Below are 22,488 nucleotides of genomic sequence, written 5' to 3'. Positions count from 1 at the left end.
TGACTGTAAATTACAAAATCACTATACAATTACTTTTAGTTTGAAAACCATCATGTATAAGTGAACTACCAATTTAAAACCTTTCATAAACTTAAAATGAGAAATGATCTACTACATAGATTTATTGAATCCAACCTGTCTTACTTTGTAACAGGGTGGTCCACAGGGTAACAGTTTTATAGGTGGGGAAACTGAGCCCCAGTGATAAGCCTTAGATCCCATAATACCTTATGGCAGATTCAGTTCTGCTGGCTGTGGAATCAGGTTTCTCGAGAGTTTATACCTGATATGATTCCATTTTCTGAAAATTTCCACTCAACTTGGAACACAGAAGAGAAAGAAATTATTGGTTTCACTCTTCCATGAATGCAAATAGCTGGAAGCTTTGAAGTCTTGGTGGCAAATTGTAGTATACCTGTAGGTCCAACAATCACTTTTCCCCATTTCCTTACTAAAAAACCAAAGAACCCAATTTTGTGCAGGCAACAAAATGCTCGGGCCCAGGGAATCAATTATGAGTGTTCTAACCAGTGGTCATCCTGTCTCCCTTAGCCAACTTCCAGCATAGGGATAAACCTGTAATCAGTTGTATCCAGTAAGATATAAAGAGATATATTCTGTGGGATATCTTGAAAATCCCTTCTTCCTTGGAAAAAAGGAAAAGAAAGACATGAGAGGGAAAAAATATTTATGTCCCTTCTCCTTCCTGCCTTCCTTTCCCTAGATGTTTGGCTGGGAGGATATCATAAGGGGTAACATTGCAGCTATCCACAGTCATAAAGAGAGTTAAGAAAGATGATGTAGATGGTAGAATAGAAAGTTGAGATAATGCACATCTGGATTCCTTGTCAGTGATACAAATGTTCCTATTATTGGAGCCACTTTTAATTGGATATCCTATTACTGGTAACTATATCATTCCAAAAATGCCAAAAAAAAAAATTACAGCTTTATCATCTGTGACCTCTTGTATTGGGCCATTTCAGAGGTTCTAAGATGTATGCTTTGCAAAGACACAGAATGCTCCTTGTTCTCTCTTGTCATCCCACTGTAAAGCTTATCTCTAAGAAGTGGTTTACACAATTTCTTAGCCACTGTTATAACCACAAAGGCTTCGAATCATGGGCTTTGACGAGAACTTGGAGAGTCAATTGCAACTCCTGGTTTACTCTCACATTTCCTTAGTCGTAGAAGCTAAATGAGAGTGGTGTGGATAGAGGGCAGTCAGACATGGTGTAGACATTCTTTCAGGACTGAACATCTGGCATCCTCATCCACAACCCACAGGCAGTGCTCCCCAACTATGATGCCAACCCCAAGCACCCCAGACATATATAAAAGACAATTTTTCTCAGTGCTACACTTTTAAGGTTATGCTCTGTGTTGATTTAGGTATTTCTAATCTACTGGTTCTCAGTGGGGACAGTACCACACGTAGAGAACATATAGTGTGGGTTTGACTTTAATTCATTATCCAGCACTACCATCATGTGGTGCTTTTAGATCCCAGTGTGCATATTTATAAATGCTTTTACCCCAGCTAATGGACAGAATTCCTGTAAGTGCGTGTTTCTTATGAGCATGTTTTCATCATTTCTGATTATTTTACTTCTCTCTCCACTTGTCTGTACTGCTTTATTAACCAATATTTCTGTTCACTTATATGACACCAGAATATTTCTTCATTTATTACATTTTTATTATAACTTTGTGATATAGTTAAAATAGGAATATTCCTCTATGATAGAAATGAAAAGGGGAAAACCAGAAAGCAGTTTACCCAAGATCTAGTTAACTACTGATCAAGGTAAGATTAAAATCCTAACTCCGTTGTAAAATGGACAAAATAGTAGCATTATTGTGAGAATTTAGTGAGGTCACTGTATCAAGAAATAAGCTCAGTCACTGTTTAATCAGTAAAGATAAGCATGGTCATTAATGGCATCAAGGCCATCTCTCTTTATTTAAACTAATTTTTCAGTTTACCTATCTATATAACTTCGGGGGTATGTTTTCACATGGCATTATCCACAATAGTCCATTCATGAAGCCCATGTCTCTTGAGTTTGTTTTACTATCCACAGTTTTCAGAAAATCAACCTTCTCTAATACATTCTGAAAATCCAGTTCATCTTGGGAATAAGGTAGACTGGAACATTCCACATCCTTTAGCTTCCAGGAAAAAAAAAAAAAAAGTGTGTCTGGGACTTATTTACCACTTAATAGAACCAGCAGCTTCTACAGATTTGGCTCAATGTTCTTTCGTAAAAATCAAATGAAGGTCTTATCATCATCTTACATTTTGTCTAAGTCAAGCTTACTTTGCCTACAGGGGTCTGGGGATAGAAATGCATTGAGTGATCTCAAACTGTATTATTCTAGTCTCTTCTCCATCCAGTCTTCCATCATTACTTCTAGGAATGTGAAGTAAAATGCATTTCAGTTCTTCCTCTTTTTTTCTTGCTTTGAAAAGGCCTGAAAGGTACAGCTAGGCTTTGAGGATGAATCTAGAAGGAAGTCATTAGCAAAAGGCTAAGTCACCAGCTTTAGGGCAACTTACTTGCCTCTATTCAACACCTTCTTAATTTTATTGAATCTGTGGTCATTTTCTAGTAGCATTTTTAAATGCATGCTTGTTTTGTAAAACATCTCCCCAGGTCCTCTCTTTATTGTGCACAACCTTTATAAACATGCCTGCTCCCATTTAATGTGGAATTAAGGATTAGTGTTCTAATTCAACTCCATTCATTTCAATGTTTGTCTTTGCAGTAGAAACTCAAACCTCAAAAGAGGAGCTTTAATTCTTTCAACATTCTTGGGTGCCTTTTCTATTAGGGTAAAACATATAAATCCCAATGGAACCTGAAAGAGGATAGGCATTTTATTGCTATTTCCTTTTACAAGCAAACCCCAACTTACAATTATTTTCCTGAAAAGTGTAAACAAATTCATGTCATTTCTCCCCCTGGGTTCAATGACTGAAATGAAAGATACATCCTTGGACTCTAGAGGGGAAGAATTCTAACAATAAATGAAGTTGATGTTTCAGGGTAACTAAGGAATTAACATCAGTTCTGTCGAGTGGTTTGGGCATCCTGTTATTCCCTGACTGCATGTTTAGAAGCTTTGATTAGTTAACATTTGTGTATACCTTAGTATTTAGGGTCTTCCTCTCTTCCTCTGTCCCCGTTTAAGTCCAGTTCTTCCACCCTACTACCACATACTCACGTTCTCCCTTCTATTCATTGTCTACCTTTAAACACAGGGTACAAGGGAAGCCATCACAGCCCATACAGCACCCATATCTGCCACCTGCACCCCTACAACCCAAAAAAGGAAGCACTCAACTGTATGTCTTGATCAAGAACATTCTAATCAAAGAGAACATCAAACACTAAAGTCTCAACTCCTACTGTTAAAATTATTTTGAGTGGAATTTTTGGGTCAAAAATATTAATATGTAAAGTTTATAACATATTTTCAAAGTTTGTTTTTTTATAAATCACCTTATTCTTAGAGCATTTATTGGTCAATAAAGCTCTAGTTGAATGTAATTTGCTCATGTCTTTTACAGTCACAGCGCCTCTGAGAAGTTCTAGGTACATGTTGCTTTCTGAATTATTTTAATACTCTACAATCATTTAATGGCATAATTCAGATTAAATGCTATCAATATTGTTGTAGTAGTAGTAGTATCAGTTATTCTTATTTCCCCCCAAGAGACTATCTAGTCTTTAGATATATGCATAGTAGAGTTAGGTCTATCTAAAAAAGGCAAACTTATTTCACAATGTACCTGAATCCATTATGTTTAAATCTGAAATGTTTCTGAGATGACATAGTTGGAGGAACATTGGCTTGGCACAGTCCGAGAATGCTGGTCCTGGGGCTTACATATTACTGTAAATAGACTGTGAGAAGAAGTACATGCTCATGAAATATGAAACAATAGTGCTTGTTTTGAGCAAGGCAAGCAAATTAAGAATGGATTGTTTTTAAATTTAGAAACCCAGAAGAAAATTGTGAATTCTTGATTTAGAAACATTATAGAGCAATGTTTTTTTTTTTCTATTTGCTTCTTACCAAACAGGAACGATGCTGTCATTCTCTCTTAGTTTCACTTTTTCAGGAATGTTTTCTTGCTTTGTACAAAAAAAAAAAAAAAACCACCCCATATTCTCTAACTAAAAATGACATTCTTCATATGTGGCTTATATTTCTTATTTCAATCCATGCACTTAGTATATTCCAGTGAAATTACTTCCTCTCCCACTACCCCTGTAGTTCTAAGACAAATGAGTATATAAATAATAGTAAAATAAAAACAAATATATATTTAATCAATTGAGAAGTTGTTTTAATATTCTAGATAACAGAAAACACTATGGGAACCTGGGCTATATATAATTATTTATGTTGTATTCAATCCATTAAATATTTATTGAGGACCTATATGATGCCATCCAAGTGGGTGTACATGACAGTTCCACAACATGGCATAGAAGACCCTTCGTGTTCTGGACTCTGTATTTTTGTCCTTTTTCTAACACCACTTGCTCCTCCTTCCTGTGGTTCCAAACATACAGAATCACATATATTTCTACAATCATGCCATTCCTCACATCCTTTGAATTTTCATGTCCTTTGTATTTTCTCCTCCCAGAGTCTGTGTTAGGTTTCCCTCATACACTGTAAATAGGTTCCCTTCCCCACTCTCCAACCCTATATATCATAATTGCCTATTTCTCTAGCCTTATACACATTCCATAAAAAAACTATAAGCGACCTAAAGACAAGGACTGGGTAATGTATTTATTTCTCTAGTTCCTCTAATACAGTATCTGACCCATAGTAAGCTAATGCTTACCTACTGCCGTGAAGTCATTCTCCCTGAATTGTAGACTCTTACAGTGTTTTGGAGATTTATCTATGCATGGAAAACTTTTAGCAGATAGTAAAGAACAGTGATAGCCTCCAAGCTAGGTTGTATGATTCCATGAATGCAGAAAAGACATCTGTGGTATATTTTTAAATAGATGTAGAACTGGTTCATATTAGTCACTGCATGTGAAGGTGTGAGCAGAGAAGAAAAGTTGATAAGAAAGCAGGATGAGAGACATGTGGGCTGAACATCTGGAATGAGGATGAGCTTACCAAGGTAGCAGCAAGAAATAAGAAATACATTTGTGTTAATTCACTCATTCATAATCCTACCTAAATCTCCCTTTAGATGAAGTGACTTTCATTGTCAGAGTGAACTAGTTATAGAGCCCGACCCATGAATAAAGGCATTGGATATAGATTAGAAGAAACGTTGAGTGTGAAGACACTGGATTCTTAGTGTTTAGTGTAAAGAAGTTGTTCAGTGAATTGATGTTGAATATTTGAAAAGTGAGCATGACTGGAAATTAACTATGATAGTAAAGAAGATTATGATTTGCTTGTGCTGAATCAGATATTGGCCTGGATAAAACAAATGCTTACCAAGAAAAATGCAAAATGGTTAAACCTGAGTTTTAAAATTACTAGAAAATATTAGACCGCCTAAAGTATATTATCTACATTCTCTGACTTGAAATTTATACCCCTTTGACAAGACTGAAGTTGCAGAGACCTTCTCCTTGATTTCCTGTCTCACAATATTTTAAGACTGACAGTTAGTATAATTAAGAACTAAATTTATTAATGGTAATATTTATCCCCGTATATAGATAGATAAACTAAAGACATCAAAGACATTAAATCACTTTTAAAAGAAAGAAATAAAGGGACATGTGCAGTCAAAATATTGTGAACAGTAAACTGAACATAAGTATTTTCATATTGATTATTTGATTTAATGGCCATAACAAAGCCACAGGAGAGTTTTCTGATTACTGTACCCTCTTGTTAGTCTTTTTCTGATCGAATCTTTTTCCATGTTTGATATGCAGGGTTGGGAAACTTTCCCTCTGATTTCTTTGGTTGGTTTAATAATTAAATGGACATGACAGATTAACAGAAGAAAAACACTTATTTACTACCTCAAGCCCAGATCTATTTTTCTCTTGTCTATTCTTCACAAATTGTTTTTCTATCTAAAGTTCAAAGTTAACTGGCTGTCCTTTATGTAGTTTGCTAAATCTGGCAAGTACATATAGGGGTGACCTCTGTTGATCCTTGGCTTTGCAAGCAACACCAGGAGATTGAATCCCTGAGAGCAGCTACAGGAAGGGTTTATGTTGAAACTGTGCTGATAACATTTTGACCAGGACTCGGGAAAGAAAAACTACTACTTAGGAGAACTGCCATCCTTAACTGAGGCTGGAAAACTGGCTAAGTTCCTTACCTATAATGAATTTTGATTGGGTTCTCAAGATCAGTCAGCACTACCAAAATCCTGTCTTCCTTGAGACTTTGTTGTAAGAACCACCAAGCTAGAGAAAATCATCAGGATTGGGAAGACTAACCCACATCAGTAAAAGACAGTTGAAGGAAATGGAGATATTCAGCGTGGGGGGCTAAGAGAACTAGATGACTGATCTCCAATATTTACAGACAAGACTCATGGGATTTTTATATGATCCCTTTCCTTCTCTATGGATTCACATGATGTTGATATTGCCGGTCAAAACCAAAGTAAGGGTCTACTATAATAACATTGGCCAAAGTGGAATACCATCACCAGCCACCCTATTCTACCTGGCTGCTTTCCTTCAGCCTCCTCTTTCCCTTTAAACAGGAATTGCAGGCCTCCCCTGGTGGCGCAGCGGTTGAGCACTGGACTGCAAAACTGCCTGCAGCCTCTGCAGCACTGGTTCAATACTTGGCCACCGGTGAGGGTCACACATGGCACAACAGACCTCTCCTGCTGCACCCACTGCTCCTCTCAGCAGTGTACTTCATCAGTCTGCCTGTTCTGTTCCCCGCTCTGGCTCTGGTGAATTCTCTCACCCTCCCACGCTTCTGACTGTACCCAGTGCTTGTATAAATAAATAAATCTTAAAAAAAAAAATAGGAATTGCTCTTCCATGCTGTTTCTCACTATGTCTGTTGCCCTTTCTTTTTTTTTTTTAAGATTTATTTATTTATGCATACAAGAACTGGGGTACAGGCCAGAGGTGCGGGGTGGGGGGTGAAAGGATTCACCAGAGACAGACTGGGGAGCAGAACAGATGGATCTACTGAAATACACTGCTGAAGGGAGAAGCGGGGAGACAGAAGAGGTCTGCTGTGCCATGTGGGTAGCTCCCTGGCTGGGGCTCGAACTCGTGCTGCAGTGGCTGCAGATAGCTTCATAGTTTGCATCTTAACCCCTTGCGCCACCAGGGAGGCCCTGTTGCCTTTTCATTCTTAGAATTTATTACAATCATTTATTGCAATCATTATTAGTACCTTAAGCTTATCATTAACTAGCTTTCAGTATTCATTCATCCCACACTTTCTAGCTCAAATTTGCTGTGACATCCTACTGTGTTCAAAGGAGTGCCTCTTAAGCAGTAAAAAAAAAAAAAAAAAAAAAAACCAGTATCTTCCAAATATTGGTTGGCAGCTGGTTTACTTAAATCTCCACCCACACTGTATTACATTGATTAATTTTTAAAGAAATGGCTAAATGAAGATATTAATTATTTGTATATAGTGCATACACTCTCTTGAACACCATTGTATTTTAATTTACTTTTTAACGAGTATGCCAATATGATTTTAAAATTATTTCCCATCTGGTATGCATGCTAATAAAGAAATCTAGTAATTTGTGCCATATCGAATTTAACTTTTTTTGTACATTCTAATTACCTAGTTCTCAAGGAAATCAAACTTTTGAAAAATGGATTTAGCCTTCCTGCTTTTAAAGTCCACATGCAGAGTGAATTAGTTGGGAGAAAAATGAAGCATCTATTTTTGGAGGTCTTAACAATATGAAAACTGAACATGTCCGTGGTTATCTCTCTCTTATTTGTCATTACCTTAATCATGCTTATGTAAATCTGAAATACAAAAAGAAAAATTGATTATCTGATGGAATAAATAGTGGCACCTGAATCATCCCAGAATTCACTTTTATTCTGCCTCATTTTGGTGTGGTATGATTAATTCTTCAGAAATTATATAACCCACGTAAAGTGTGTATTGTAATTTTCTTATATCCTGCTTATTTATGATTTATTCACCATAGCAGCACAATTATCCCTTGTGCCCTGAGGAGTTATTTATACAGAGACAGACATTTGAGATATTAAGATTGAAGTGGTGATATTTACCAACACTGGGAACATTCTGGCTCTTGAACAGGACCACCACGTCCATAACATTGCAGAGAAAGCAGAATGAATTCTTAGTTGTCCCTAGACAAAAGTTTAGCTCTGTATTCCCAGAATCAAAGAGAGTGCACTTTCCCACATTCAGTTCTGTGACTCTGATTTAATATACTTTTATCTGGGCGGTGCTGATGCTAAATTTGATCTAAGGACTACAATTGGAAATGCATTTCTCTGCACCAACCGATTGTTATTCCCTCTAAAATATATTTGGAAGTACAGCAAATCTTTAAGATAATGGAAAGAAAATGGGATTGAGTGCTAAAAGATATCCTGTGTCTTGGTTGCTTACTATCTTCATGACATATACAATTTCCTTACACCTCCGGAGGTATTGGTAAAATGAAGATGATAGTATTAGATCCGACAGAAGTTGCATGAGAACCACAAACTAATGAGTGTGAAGAGTCGTTTGTAACTCACCAACACCAGAACTATCTTTCTTTGTGTATATGACAAAAGTGGGTTTTTTTTTCAATCAGCTATCCAAAAATAATTCTAATCATTGCAAAAACCTACAGTCTTTGCACAAAATTAATACCGTAGTCCTGGAAATCCTAGGATGTGATCCATGCCTAGGTTTTCTCTGAGAATAAACCTAAATGTATTCATGTATTTTGCAAGCACATTTCTATCCACAGATTTTTAAAATAGCATTTATTCTTTTACTATTATCACCATTTGTATATAAAAGTCTTAATATTGCTTCTTTTGAAACTTAAAATTAACATATCTTCTTTTCATTTAATTAATTCAATTGAGTAACAAATTATTTTTATAAAGCTTTCTAAACTGGTTTTCTGTAATGACTCATCCGTGAAAACACTGTGTATTCAGAAGTCTGAACCTCGATTAAACTCTTTAGACAACTGCATAATTAACCATATAGCTTAAAAAATGTTTGCTGCATTACTCAACCAAAAGCCAATCATTTCACTCATTCCTTCATTCAGGAGAGTGTCAGGTGTAGACCGTGGCAGTAGGTTTTCTACGAAATTGTGGTAGATCTGGTGATCAGTTAGTAAATATGTAGATAATTTGTCTCTTCAGTTTTATAATGCTCTTACAGACTTGCCTCAGCCAGTGTTAAGTCAGTTACTTTTCCTTTTGTTTGTCTCTTGCTTGCTTGTCTCTAAATGGAGATAAGACTACATCAGAAAATGCTCTGAGGATTAAGTGATATAGCCTGCATTTAGTTCTTAGAACAATATCTGGTACTCAGAGAGCATTTAGTAAGTATTGTTATTATTTTACTGTTTGTTTAACTGTGTCAACATGTGGCAGACAGGAGAATGCATTAAATGCTCAGAATGTTTTATTTTCTTCACAGTTCTTAATACCTGTTGTTGAGTTGAACTGTATCTGTCAAGAAGAGTATTTTCTGTGTTATCTGTATGACATATGTTACCAGGTTACCATTTTCTAGCTTTATTTAATTCTATACAATTTTTTTCCTCTCTTTTCTTCCCTGTCTGTCTTCTGTTCTTTTCTCCTTCCTTCTCTCTCTCTCCTTTTACTTTCTCTTCCTCTATTGTTTTTTCCCAAGCAGATATTATTTTAAATTTCCGAACAACCTATGTCAGCAAGTCTGGCCAAGTGATTTTTGAAGCAAGATCAATTTGCATCCACTATGTCACAACCTGGTTCATCATTGACTTAATTGCTGCCCTGCCTTTTGACCTCCTCTACGCATTCAATGTCACAGTGGTAAGTACCAACCTGGGAAGTGTTTACTTTTCACACGTACAGGTTTTAAATGTTTTTGGCAATGTTTGGATGCGGGGTTTTGCTTCCTCTTTAATAAAGATACCAATATGTCCACTGACACGACCAGATTCTCCCCATTGAAAGTGACTTCTTTTTGAAATTTACACTACCTGTTTCTGGTTATTTAAACACCGAGAACTAGTGTATACAAAAAGCTTGAATTTATTTTCAGTACTCACTAAACAAATCCTTTGATAAGGAACCCATTTGTAGGAATGTAAGCATTGTTTTAGATTGTTTAGATAGATGTTTGCCTGGAAAATTGGGTGGAGACTCTGAAGATGCCTTTTACTTTTATGATCTTTAACACTCTACCTCTTGAGTGTCTCGCTATCCATTGGCAAACAAAATGAAAAGACTGATAAAGATAAAAAGAAATGCTGAAATTAAAGTAAAGGAATGCAGTCACTTATTAGAAGTACTTGGAAAAATTGGATGGAGCAGAAACCTACATAACACAATGACCAATCTAAACTTGAGCGTTCTATTGAGTTTTTAGTAATATTTGTAACTTCATCTCTTGCTTCTTACAGAATTTATATTTATGACTCCCGACACAACACCAGAAAGTATGTCCACTTGTAGTAGAAGCTATTTCTACTATTTAGTGATTGATATTCTTAAAATCATTAAGTATTCCCTTATAACAGAGATTTTAGGGAGTCATAATAGCATTTGAACCACAAATGCAATTTGCTGCTATGCTAACCAATTTTAGAATGTAAAAATTTACTAATCATTTAGTATAAATTAGTCATATTTCCTAGTCAGTTGACAGCCCCCTATAGAAATTACATTTTCTATCAAAAATTTAAAAGCACGATTTTCAACATTAAACAAAATAGTAATTTTTCAAATACAGTCATTATTAACTTCAGAATAAAGACAAAACTGTAATCCTATTTAGTACAGATTTGTGCATTTGTTGATTGCCTAGATAATAGTATTTTTCTTTTCTTTTTTTTTAAGTTGAGGATGTCAACATCTTTACGAGGTTTGTAACTCAACTGAAAGGAAAGCTCTGGGGAAGAATCTAGTATATGATATCAATCAGTGCTACACTGAATTGTTAGGCAGTCTTTTTAAAGTGCTTTTTGAGATTGAATTTGACTAGATAAGTGTACTATAATGGAAGTATAATGACTTAAAACAAGGTTTTTGCAAGATCACAAAAAATCCAAAAGAAGTATATAATATACATAGTGCTAAAAATTGTTTCCAAATTCTCCTGGAGGATTGTTAAATAAATGATATTTAATAGATTCTGCTCCACATTAATTTGCTGTTTTGCTACTAAATGCTAATAATACTTTTTATATTCCTTTTCTTTTGGGGTACTAAACAAATAGGATAATTTTAAATATATTATCTAATTATAATGTATAAGAAAAATATATACTTACATATTATATATGCTTTTATATTAACATCCCCATTGCCTAAAATTAACACAAATAAAGGTTTTTTTAAGTCTAATTATCATATTCCGAAGAATTTTAAATATTTGACTTTCTATGCTCCCCTGCTCCCTTTCTTCATTCTGACTTGTGAGTATGGCATAAATGTTTTATACAGAATCAATAAATATGTCAGAAAGAAAGAGAGATAGGAAAAGTGGACTGTTTCTAAAAAGTGGTAATTTCTCTGCTTTTCATAGGCATGAGCTTGTGATCACTTAACAAATTGGCACATAAATTTATTATTCCTCCAAATATGTTAGTCAGGATGAATTGCATGATATGAATAGAAAAACTTGTTCACCAACTTATAGTTACTTTCCAGGAAAACGTAAGTTATAGGGACTAGTTTATAAGTCATGCAATTGTTGTACTACACAAACTTACAAAATAAGGGAAGGAACAAATAAATAAAGTCGACCAGATCTAAGGCATGACCAGTTGTGGCATCTCCATAGATGACATTCAAAAAAGAATTCAACCTCCAAAAATGCATCGTGCACTTTAGCTTTAGGTCTGTGCATGGTTGTTGACAACAAGTGTTTTATACAGTTTCACACATTTATTCATTAAGACCTGTTATGTATAAGTCACTGTGAAAGGCACATTGTACCATGAGAGGTACAATTATGAATGAGACATAGAAAATGTGACAGAGTGAAATAAGCAAAAGTTTGAATCCTAGTTTTATCACTGAGTGAAAGTAACATCAGACTAGTCCGAAAATGAGCATAACAATTCTTTCAGGGTTCTGAGCAGCCTAAAATCTTAAAAAAAAAAAACCTTGCTAAAAGGACCTTAGTATGTTTTCATGAGCTCTTTTCTGTTTCTCTCCACAAGTTGAGTCAAGAGATGGTCTGTCCACTTGGTAACAGAGAAAGCTGCCATTTGATAGGGGGTTTTGATGAACACATCACTGTCTTGTGCCTGTCTACAAGCAGCTTATAATTCCCATCAGCGACAAATTCAGAACAGCATCCCAAGTAAAAAGAATCTCTTCCTTTTTTCAGAATATATATTTCCATCTAAATCAAATATTCCTCTCTTTTCTGTCATTCACCAAGAGCCAAAATTCATATTTATAGCAGGAAACTGTTGACTCAGATGAGAGCAAGTACAATTTTTTTTTTTTAATGTATCAACAAAATCACCAGGACAGCCTCATCCTGGATACCCAGGATCAGGTTCCTACTCTATGCAAGTGACAATTTTTATTACTGGACGTCAACTTCAAATTCTTTCCCCAACATCCCCTTTTTGGTCAGAGAAGATCAGGAAATTGCTTGCATCGATAACGTGTTCAGATGATGTCCATCTGCTTGGGCTGCCATAACAAAATAAAAACTGGGTGTTTTAAACAACAGACTTATTTTTTGCACCTCTGAATGCTGGAAAGTATCAGATCAAGTGTTTAGCTGATTTGGTTCTTAGTGAGGGATCTCATCAATGGTTAGCATCTCACTGTGTTCCCATGCACTGAGAAGAGGGAGAAAGATGGCAGAGAAGAGGAAGCGAGAGAGTGAGGTCTCTGTCTTCCCATAAGGCAGTGACCCCACTATCAGGATACCATTTTCTGACTTCACCTAAAGGAATTACCCCTGAAGGCTCCATCTCCAAATACCATCACATTGACAGGTAGGGCTTCAACACATGAAATTTAGAGGATACGGGCCTCCCCGGTGGCGCAGCGGTTGAGCACTGGGTTGCGAAGCTGCCCACAGCCTCTATAGCGCCGGTTTGATTCCCGGCTGCTCCCCGGCCACTGGAGGAGGGTCCCGCATGGCTTGCAGACCTCCCCTGCCGCCCGCTGCTCCCCTCAGCAGTGTACTTCGGTCCTTCTGCCTGCTCTGCTCCCCGCTCTGGCTCTGGTGAATTCTCTCACCCTCCCGTGCTTCTGACTGTACCCAGTGCTTGTATAAATAAATAAAAAAATAAATCTTAAAAAAAAAAAAGAAAGAAATTTAGAGGACACAATTCAGTCCATAGGAGGGACTGTTCCAGATTTCAATTTATGTACAAAATTGTCATCTAGCTATCAAATTCATCTGTCTGTATAGTCAACTCATCCCCTAGGAATTCCTCTAAGGCACACAGTAGAGACTGCAAAGTCTAGCATGTGGACATCTGACTACCAGTGGAAATGATAGATGAGAACTTGGCTTTGGATGAGAAGAAAGTAAAACTTGACGGCAAAGAATGACACAAAAGAAATAAAAGAGCAGTTGGAAAGTTCCTCAGTTGATCTTACGATTTTATTATATTTCAGAATAGAATTGCTCACAGAGTGATAATGGAATGTATTTTTATTGCATATCTATTGTTATACTAGCTTGGAGTTTTTTTCAGTTAAAGTAATATTGGTTTATAACATTGCATAAATTTCAGGGGTATGGCTTTATACTTTGACTACGTTATAATCACCACAAAAAGTCTAGATTCCATCCACTACCAAACAGGTGTCTCCCTTTGTCTGTTTTTTTTTAAATATTTTTATACATTTTCATATTAATTTTTTTTATTTTTTTACACCATTTTTCATTTTTAAACAATATTTGCTTCCCCCACCCCCTTAGGTGTAGTCCCCATAGAGTTTCCTTCACCAATGCACCCGTGCACCATCACCTTGGTCCCCTGTGCTCCTCCCTTTGCCTGTTTTATCTTCCCTCACCTCCCTTTTCCCTCAGGTCAACTTCCATCCTGTTTTCAGAATCTCAGCTTCTTTAAATTTTGTTTTGTTTACTTGCTTGCTTTGTTTCTTTATGTTCCCCACATGAGGGACATCATATGGCATTTGTCTTTCTCTGTCTGACTTATCTCACATAAACCCCTTCAGGTCCATCCATGTTGTCACAAATGGCAAGATTTCATTTTCTTTTTATAGCTTGAGTAGTGTTTTATTGTGTATAAATACCACATCTCTTTGTCCATTTGTCTGTCTGTAGGCACTTAGGTTAGGTTGTTTCCATATTTTGCATAGTGTAAACAATGCTGCAATAAATATAGAGGTGCATTTGTCTTCTTGAATTAGCATTTCCACATTCTTTGGCTAAATACCCAGCAGTGGAATAGCTGCATCATGTGGTAATTCTATCCTTAATTTTTTTTTAAAAAAAAAGAGTTATTTATTTATTTACACAAGCACTGGGTACAGTCAGAAGCGCGGGAGGGTGAGAGAATTCACCAGAGCCAGAGCAGGGAGCAGAACAGGCAGAAGGACCAAAGTACACTGCTGAGGGGAGCAGCGGGCGCAGGAGAGGTCTGCACGCCATGTGGGATCCTACTCCAGTGGCTGGGGAGCAGCCGGGGATCGAACTGGCGCTACAGAGGCTGCGGGCAGCTTCGCAACCCAGCGCTCAACTGCTGCGCGACCGGGGAGGCCCACTATCCTTAATTTTTTGAGAGATTTCCATATCGTTTTCCACAATGATGCCCCAGTGTGTATTCCTGCTCACTGTGTACAGGGTTCCCTTTTGTCCAGGTCCTCACCAACACCAGTTTCTTGCCTTTTGGGTAGTCGCCATTCTAATAGGTATGAAATGATATTGCTTTGCAGGCTGGATTTGCATTCCCCTAGTGATAAGTGATGATGAACTTCTTTTCATGCGCCTATTGCTCATCTGTCTTCTTTGTTGAAATGTCTGCTTAGATCTTCTGTCCATTGTTTAATCAGATAGTTTATTTCTGTTGTTAATTTGGATAAACTGTTCATCAGTTTCATCCATCAGTCCCTTTTTTGGATGTATTTTTGAAAAAGTTTTTCCCATTTAGTAGGTTGCATTTTCATCGTAATGATGAGTTCTTTTGTTGTGAAGCTTTTTAAATAGATGTTTCTTTTTGCTTTTCTTTCCCTTGACCAAGGCCAATGACAAGTTGCTTATCACCTATAATTTCCTCTCTGTATTTTATGGTTTCAGGTCTTGCATTCAAGTTTTTAATTCATTTTGAGTTAATTTTGTGTATGATATAAGATGGTAGTCCATTTTCATTGTTTTCATGTGACTGTTTTTCCCAAAACTTCTAAAAGATACTGACCTTGTTTATGATTCTGTTAGATAATATTCTAAATGGAAAATTATTGTTAGGCATATGCCACTTTCCTTTCTTCTATTTATGATATCCCCTAGAAAAATCAAAGCCAAAGACCTTGTCAAACTCTGTAATGAGTTAACACTTTGTATTTTCCACTTTAGAGCATTCATTGTGGCTCTTTGAGGGTGTAAAAAGAGTGTAAATTACATGCACCACTTAGTTTTTTAAAGATTTATTTATTTATATGTTTGTTTATTTATGCGTACAAGAACTGGGGTGTAGGCCAGAGGTATGGGGGGAAGGCTGGGTGAGAGGATTCATTAGAGACAGATCGGGGAGCAGAAGAGGCAGATTTACTGAAATACACAGCTAAGGGGAGCAACAAGCAAGACAGGAGAGGTCTGCTGTGTCATATGTGGGTTAGCTCCCTGGCAGGGGATCCCACTCAGGACGTAGTTGTGATAGCGCTGAGACTTAACCACTAGGCCACCAGGGAGGCCCACATGCATCACTTATGTTCTTGATAGTGACATTGTCCATTTTGTTGGACACTAACAGTGTATTTTTTTTTCCACTTGGACTCCTTAGTTATTTCTAACTCATGCTAAGGCAGAACCTAGATTTTTAAAAAATTTCATTCCATTTGATTTGGTTTGCTAAGCCTGTTTGTCTGAGAAAGAACTTAGAATGTAGGTGCTTTGGGCCTATGTTTTCTCTGCCTATTATTAATGTTAGAAGGAAGATTGTATAGCAGAGGAGGCAGAGGTGCTACTGATACTGGAGAGAAGACCTTCCTCATCTTTTAGACCTAAGAACCATGCTACTTTTATTATCATTTTACAGGCTTTTACTCCAGTCCATATGAATTATTTTTATAAAACTGATCCATTGCATGGAAGAGAGGGTAAGGGGTTGGAGGACTGTGTATATAAGGGATAGAGAGATCTTATGTTCATTCCTGATGCCATAATATATTTCCATTGCGTATCTGAATATATAAAATTATATTAAAGCAGGCAGGTAGAGAAAAACAATGACAAATATCAATTAAGGTAAGTATTTACTCAAAGTGATTAAGTTGTCTTAACCCTTTCTATCCTGTCACCTCCTACGATAGCATGTCAAAACCCAAGAAATAGTCATAAAGGTGACCATAGTTTTGCAATCATGATTATACCTATTCCAAGAACTTTGCAGTATGGCAGTAAGTCAAAGTACCTGTCACGGCGTGAAATCAACCCAGGAGCCAAGTTGTGCTGCCTCTCTCCACCACAGGTGTCTCTTGTGCATCTCCTGAAAACTGTCCGGTTGCTGCGTCTCTTGCGTCTCCTGCAGAAGTTGGACCGTTATTCCCAACACAGCACAATCGTCCTGACTCTGCTCATGTCCATGTTTGCGCTCCTCGCACACTGGATGGCGTGTATCTGGTATGTCATTGGAAAAATGGAGAGGGAAGACAACAGCCTTCTGAAGTGGGAAGTTGGTAAGGGCTTACATTTGTCACATTTTCCATTTTTAAGTGAAAAGGAAGAATTTTCTAGAATCTGGACAGGTGAAAGATGAGCCTAAAATACATGTCCTGTGTTGATTTGTCTCATCATTTTTTTTGGAGGGCTGGGTACCCATGATACTGTGATATTTTTGGAGAATGCTTTCAGGAAAAACCTTATATTTTCCCCAATGAGTAATGGATTGACACCCTATGGGTTAGGGGATCCAAATGGTCAGTAAGGCTGTAAAAGTGCTTATGTAAGTAATGTGTGGTTTGACCATGACTTATTTGATTCAGGGTTAGTTACAGTATATCACTGAACACCTGGACTCTGGCCAGTGTTATTTTAAATCATAAGAAATCTATCACTTGCATTTGAGGTGACGAGTTGATAGAAAACATATCCTAAACATTCTTTCTTTGCAGAGAGCATGTGTTACCATAATCAGATAATTTCCCCACTAAGTAGACTTTGATCATTTGTGATGGGAGAGAGAATGACAAATAAAAACACAAATTTACAAATATGTTGTACAGCTTTATGCCTCCATCCTACATGGGAGTTTAATTGAGATTTACAAGAGTTACATAATTCTACATAAAAGAATCTAAAAATTTCTGCCCGTGAACACATTTTTTAACTTATATCAATCACAAGAACTTTACAGAAAATAAAATGTCTGGACTCTGCAATCCTCTATCCTAAAGTATCCGTCTTCTTCCCACAGTCATTCCCATTTCAGAATTGTCATAGGATGCTATGTAAAATTTCTTTTCCCTTAAATTCACTCTGTGTGTGTGTTTTGTGGTTGTCCAGAAAATCCCTCATTTATGTGTTCCTCCAAAAATCAATCCTGAACTTTTGAAAGAAGCTCAGACCTACCTGCAGGGATAAAGCCATAAGAGATTCCCAAGAAAAAAAAAAATCCTCTCATTTTTCATACCAGCACTTAGTGACAGCATGCACTTGGAACATCCCTGGGTTGATGCTCATAAATACCACTCTCTCACCATAGGGCAGATACAAAGCTGTCAAAGGCACCTTTGAAGAATGAGCTGGAAGCCTTAAGAAAGCAGGTTCAGGGAGTGAATCTTCTCCCCAGGCTCTTAAAACTGCTCCCACAGATTTCAGTGTTGTCCCTGGGCTATGCAACACAACTGATGTGTTCTGATAATTTTCATCTAAGAATGGCTTTCTTATTTTTTTTTTTTTTGTCAAAACACTTTCTCTATGCCTTGTTGAGGACCTACCTCAATTCTCTGAAGTGAAGAAAAGGGAGAAATAAAACTGTATAGTGAAAGCAAAAATATCCTATGTAAAAACACTATGAGGAGAGCTGGGGGAGGGGAGGAGTCTGTGCTTAGATGAAAACATGTGTCATGCATCAATATTGTTTCCATTTTCTATGACTTTGTCCTGAAGGTCTCTCATCATCTTCTCCGGTGCTGTACTAATGGGGTTCAGTGAATTACAGCCCTGAGATCTTTGTTTCTTGTTTTGAATTCGTATTAGAATTGTAACTTGTGGTCAGCCACCTGATTCCTTTTCGGGCCTGACCTAATTTCCTTTGGGCCCCAGACCTATGCACTTATATTAATTTGTAAGGCTTGTCTAGTCTGAGAGTCTCCAGATGGGGAAATTCAGCTTATTCACGCTCTGAAATTTAGTTATATTGAGGAAAGCTTTTTGTTCATTTCCAACATGCCAGTCCTGCTGCAGACATATAAACTAGTTGTTTTTCTTCCCACAAACATACAGTGTTTTATTTCTCCAGGAAAAAAAAGTCAGTCATCTGATTGCTTCTGATTGCCTCCTTCTACTCCTGCTCTTGGTCCCAGGGTTTTATTTCAGTGAAAGGGAATTTTTGAGCTGGAAGTCAACCCACAGAAAGAACACTGGCATGATGTGATGGTGGAAAGAGCATGGCACTGGGGGCAATGGATCTGTCCCACCATCAACAGCTCCACCACTAGCCAACTGTGAGATCTGCAGGAATTTCACTCGGCTGTCTGGGCCTCAGTTTCCTCGTGTACAACATGAGAAAACTCACTATATAACTTAGACGTCTGTTTCAGGTTCCATGATTTATTACTTTAATGGAGCAATAAACCCAGTATTATGTACTTAACACACACACACACACACACATCATAGCTTAATGCCCACATAAATCAATAGCATCCATTCAATGTCAACAAGTCTGAGGAAAAGGAATGAGTTCAGCTTTTGATTATGACATGTCAAAGAATTGATATATTTTACTCAGTTATGATGAAAACTAACTAAACATTTATCTCTGGGGAATTAGATTTCCTGTTCAAACACCTCTTGGGATATGATTAGGAAGGTAGCCTACCAATTATGTCTGTCAATATTGGGTTTATAGGCTTGGCTACAAGAACTTACCCTTCTTCTAAAATTACTTGCATCATTTGTTCATTTAAAATTTTCTCCAGCTGAAATTTGGACACAAATTAAATAATTATGACCTTCTCTACCTAATTTTATAATGAAGCAGCTGAGAGTCTAGGCTAATTTAGTTTTCACTATGTAATTTGTCCACTAATAATATGTTTTACCTTTTTCAGTCCAATAATTACCATGAATCAGAAAATTCATCACACAAATAAAATTTGTTTAGAGAACATGTTGTTTTTTATGTAGTGACTAACATCACATGTATAGAATACCTTCATCTTCCCAAGGGATAGAATGGAACTTCCTTTCTAATCCTTGCTAATTGTCTTGAAATTTTCTTTTTATTTTTAGCAGGCCCACTACTTACCACTAGAGAGAATTCCAGCATTTTGTATTAGATCAAATCAAAGTTGATCTTCTTTAAAAATGTTATGGTATTACTCCTGTATGATATCTATTTATGGAAAGAGGAACTAGTACATGTGGCCTAACTATACCAGTGGCTGGTTAGGGTATGATGTGCCTGGTAATATATTTTGCTTTGTAGTTTTGTATTTTTATACCACATTTTAAGGAACTTAGAGGTTTGGCTTACTGGTTCATGGATCTTGAGTTCTGGGAGGACCTTTGTCTAACTCATTAGTCCGATGGAGAGAATCCAGCACTAAATATGACAAGCTCTATGGTGGAAGGGGTCATGTCCATTGTGGGCACAGCTGCATCCCCACTGTGGTAGAAACTCCTGGCACATGGAAAATGGACTGAAGTGTTTTATCAGCCTTCAAGGTCATGTAATTACTAAATGCAATCATGGCATAAGAATCTAGATTCTCTAACTCCTTGTATAAAACTCCTTCTAATAACTTTGAATATTATGAAATTATATATAGTAGTTATCTAGCACACTCACTCTGTCAGGAAGATGGGGAAAAGAACAAATACAGTGGTGACCACTGCACACTTGGTCCTGTGTTAAGCACGAAAGATACCAAAACAATTTGCTTAATGTTATGAATCTTCAATTCTAATAGGAAAAAAATTGACAACTTGTTGGATAAATCACAGTATGATACATTCTATAGCAGAAACGTGCATAGAGAAGTGACAACTAAATCTAACTAGAATGTCAGGAAAAGCTTCTCCAAGACAACCTAAATTTTAAAGGATGAATATGTCTTGTCTATACTGATGCTGAGAAAAATGGCATGTGTGACTGTCGGGATATATGAAACATTTTACTAAAACCAATATGGAGTGTGAATGAGGGGGAAGGGAAGCTGGTAGATGAAGAGGCTAAAAAGATTCAGTAGTCAGGAAACAGATCTTTAAAACCCATTTCTGCTAAGCTTTAGGGTTTAGCAGAGACTATAGAAATACATCAAGTTCTCTGCTAAGCTGTGATCCTTTGGATAGAGCACCAGAAAACAGAGGCAGATGTTTCACTGTGCTTCATCGTCAACATCTGTGAAATGCCAATAATAATGGCACGTCCGTCACTGGGGTTGTCAGTACTAAGTTGGCAATCCACATGAAGCATTGAGCACTGTACTTGGCACCCAGTAACCGCTCAAAAAATATTAGCTATTATATCTATAATTACCATTTTATTGTGGCAATTACTTTGAATAAAGATAGTATGATGAGCTGTGACTAATAATACTAAGCATTTAATTGAGGACGGTTATTAAGAGATGACTTAAAAGGTGTTGCCTTTAAGGTTTAGTTGTTGTGTTGGATGACAATTTAAATGCTTTTGCATATCTTCAAAATAATACATCTGCCCACACTTTCTATTTGCAATAGTCTCTGAAAAATTAGTAATTTTCACATAGCCTCATAATTGCACACATATAGGAGATATCCTTAGGGCTATCTCCTATATTCTGTTAGAGTACAGAATGAGGGGTACCCTAGGACCCCCAAACTTGCACAATCTAAATGGGTTCTGCCATCTGCCATATAAAGACAAAGCATTCTCTTAGTGTGAAAGAACTTTAATAGGATTAGTGTGCATAGAGGAAGAAGATGAAAAGGGTAGGATTCCAGCAAAACACCCAAAGTTACCCATCCCCTTGTGGGTAAGTATCCAGCCAAAAAGGGTTGCCCCAAAGTGGAACCACTGATGCCAAAAGCTCGCCACAAGTCTAAGCACCTTCTGGTGGGGAATCATAGGAAAGGGGCAGGAGGGGTCTGGCAAGTCTGGATGAAAGGAGCAAAATCAAAATACAATCAGGGTAATGCCTGTCATTGTCAGCCTCCCCACAGGTCTCTAACCACATGCCTCCTCCAAGTCTAGTGGAGAAGTGATATTTTTATAACAGCCAAGATTCTTGATTGCAGAAAAAAAAAAAAAAAAGGAGAGCCTCCCCAGTGGCGCAGCGGTTGAGCACTGGGTTGCGAAGCTGCCCACAGCCTCTGCAGCGCCAGCTCGATCCCCAGCCGCCAGCGAGGGTCCCACATGGCACGACAGACCTCTCCTGCCACGCCCGCTGCTCCCCTCAGCAGTGTATCATCAGTCCGCTTGTTCTGTTCCCCGCTCTGGCTTTGGTGAATTCTCTCACCCTCCCGGCTTCTGACTGTACCCAGTGCTTGTATAAATAAATAAATAAATCTTAAAAAAACAGAAAAGGAATTCCATTAGCAGGACATGCAGACTCAGGTTAGAAAGATGGAGAACAAGACTTTGGAAAAGAACATGAGCCAAGCAGCCCTAGCGCAAGCAGCACAGTTGCTGCCATTTGGCCGGAACACATGTCTGTCTCTGCAGGCACAGAGAGAGTCCTGACCTCTGAAGAGAGACTGCAGTTGGGCAAGCTTAAGTCTCATGCAAGGCACTGACTGCTGGGGCATAGAGACACTGCCCACAACTTACCCTTCCAGTGCGGCTCTCCATCTCTCCATGACTACATACAATGGCAAATCCCCCTATTCGCATGGGATTTGAGACGGCCAAAAAAAAAAGAAAAAGACAAAATGACTTCAATAACAGTTTTGCCCTTACATTTAAAAGCAAGAAGTAAAATT

The 22,488-nt window shown here is 37.4% G+C and overlaps 1 protein-coding gene across 1 annotated transcript in view; it reads left to right on the top strand.

The window, feature by feature from the left end:
* The window catches only part of KCNH8 (potassium voltage-gated channel subfamily H member 8), a gene marked incomplete at both ends in the record, with an annotated part of 247,880 nt that overhangs the window by 133,133 nt on the left and 92,259 nt on the right, over positions 1 to 22,488 (top strand). Inside the window, 2 exons of the mRNA XM_084247027.1 lie at positions 9,850 to 10,007; positions 16,829 to 17,036. Of these exons, the coding sequence (XP_084103153.1) occupies positions 9,850 to 10,007; positions 16,829 to 17,036 (366 nt within the window). The remainder of the gene's footprint in view (positions 1 to 9,849; positions 10,008 to 16,828; positions 17,037 to 22,488) is intronic.

This window comes from Talpa europaea (assembly GCF_964194135.1).
Source record: "Talpa europaea genome assembly, chromosome: 11".
In the NCBI taxonomy this organism is placed as follows: domain Eukaryota; kingdom Metazoa; phylum Chordata; class Mammalia; order Eulipotyphla; family Talpidae; genus Talpa; species Talpa europaea.
This window is presented reverse-complemented; position numbering and strand designations above follow the sequence as displayed.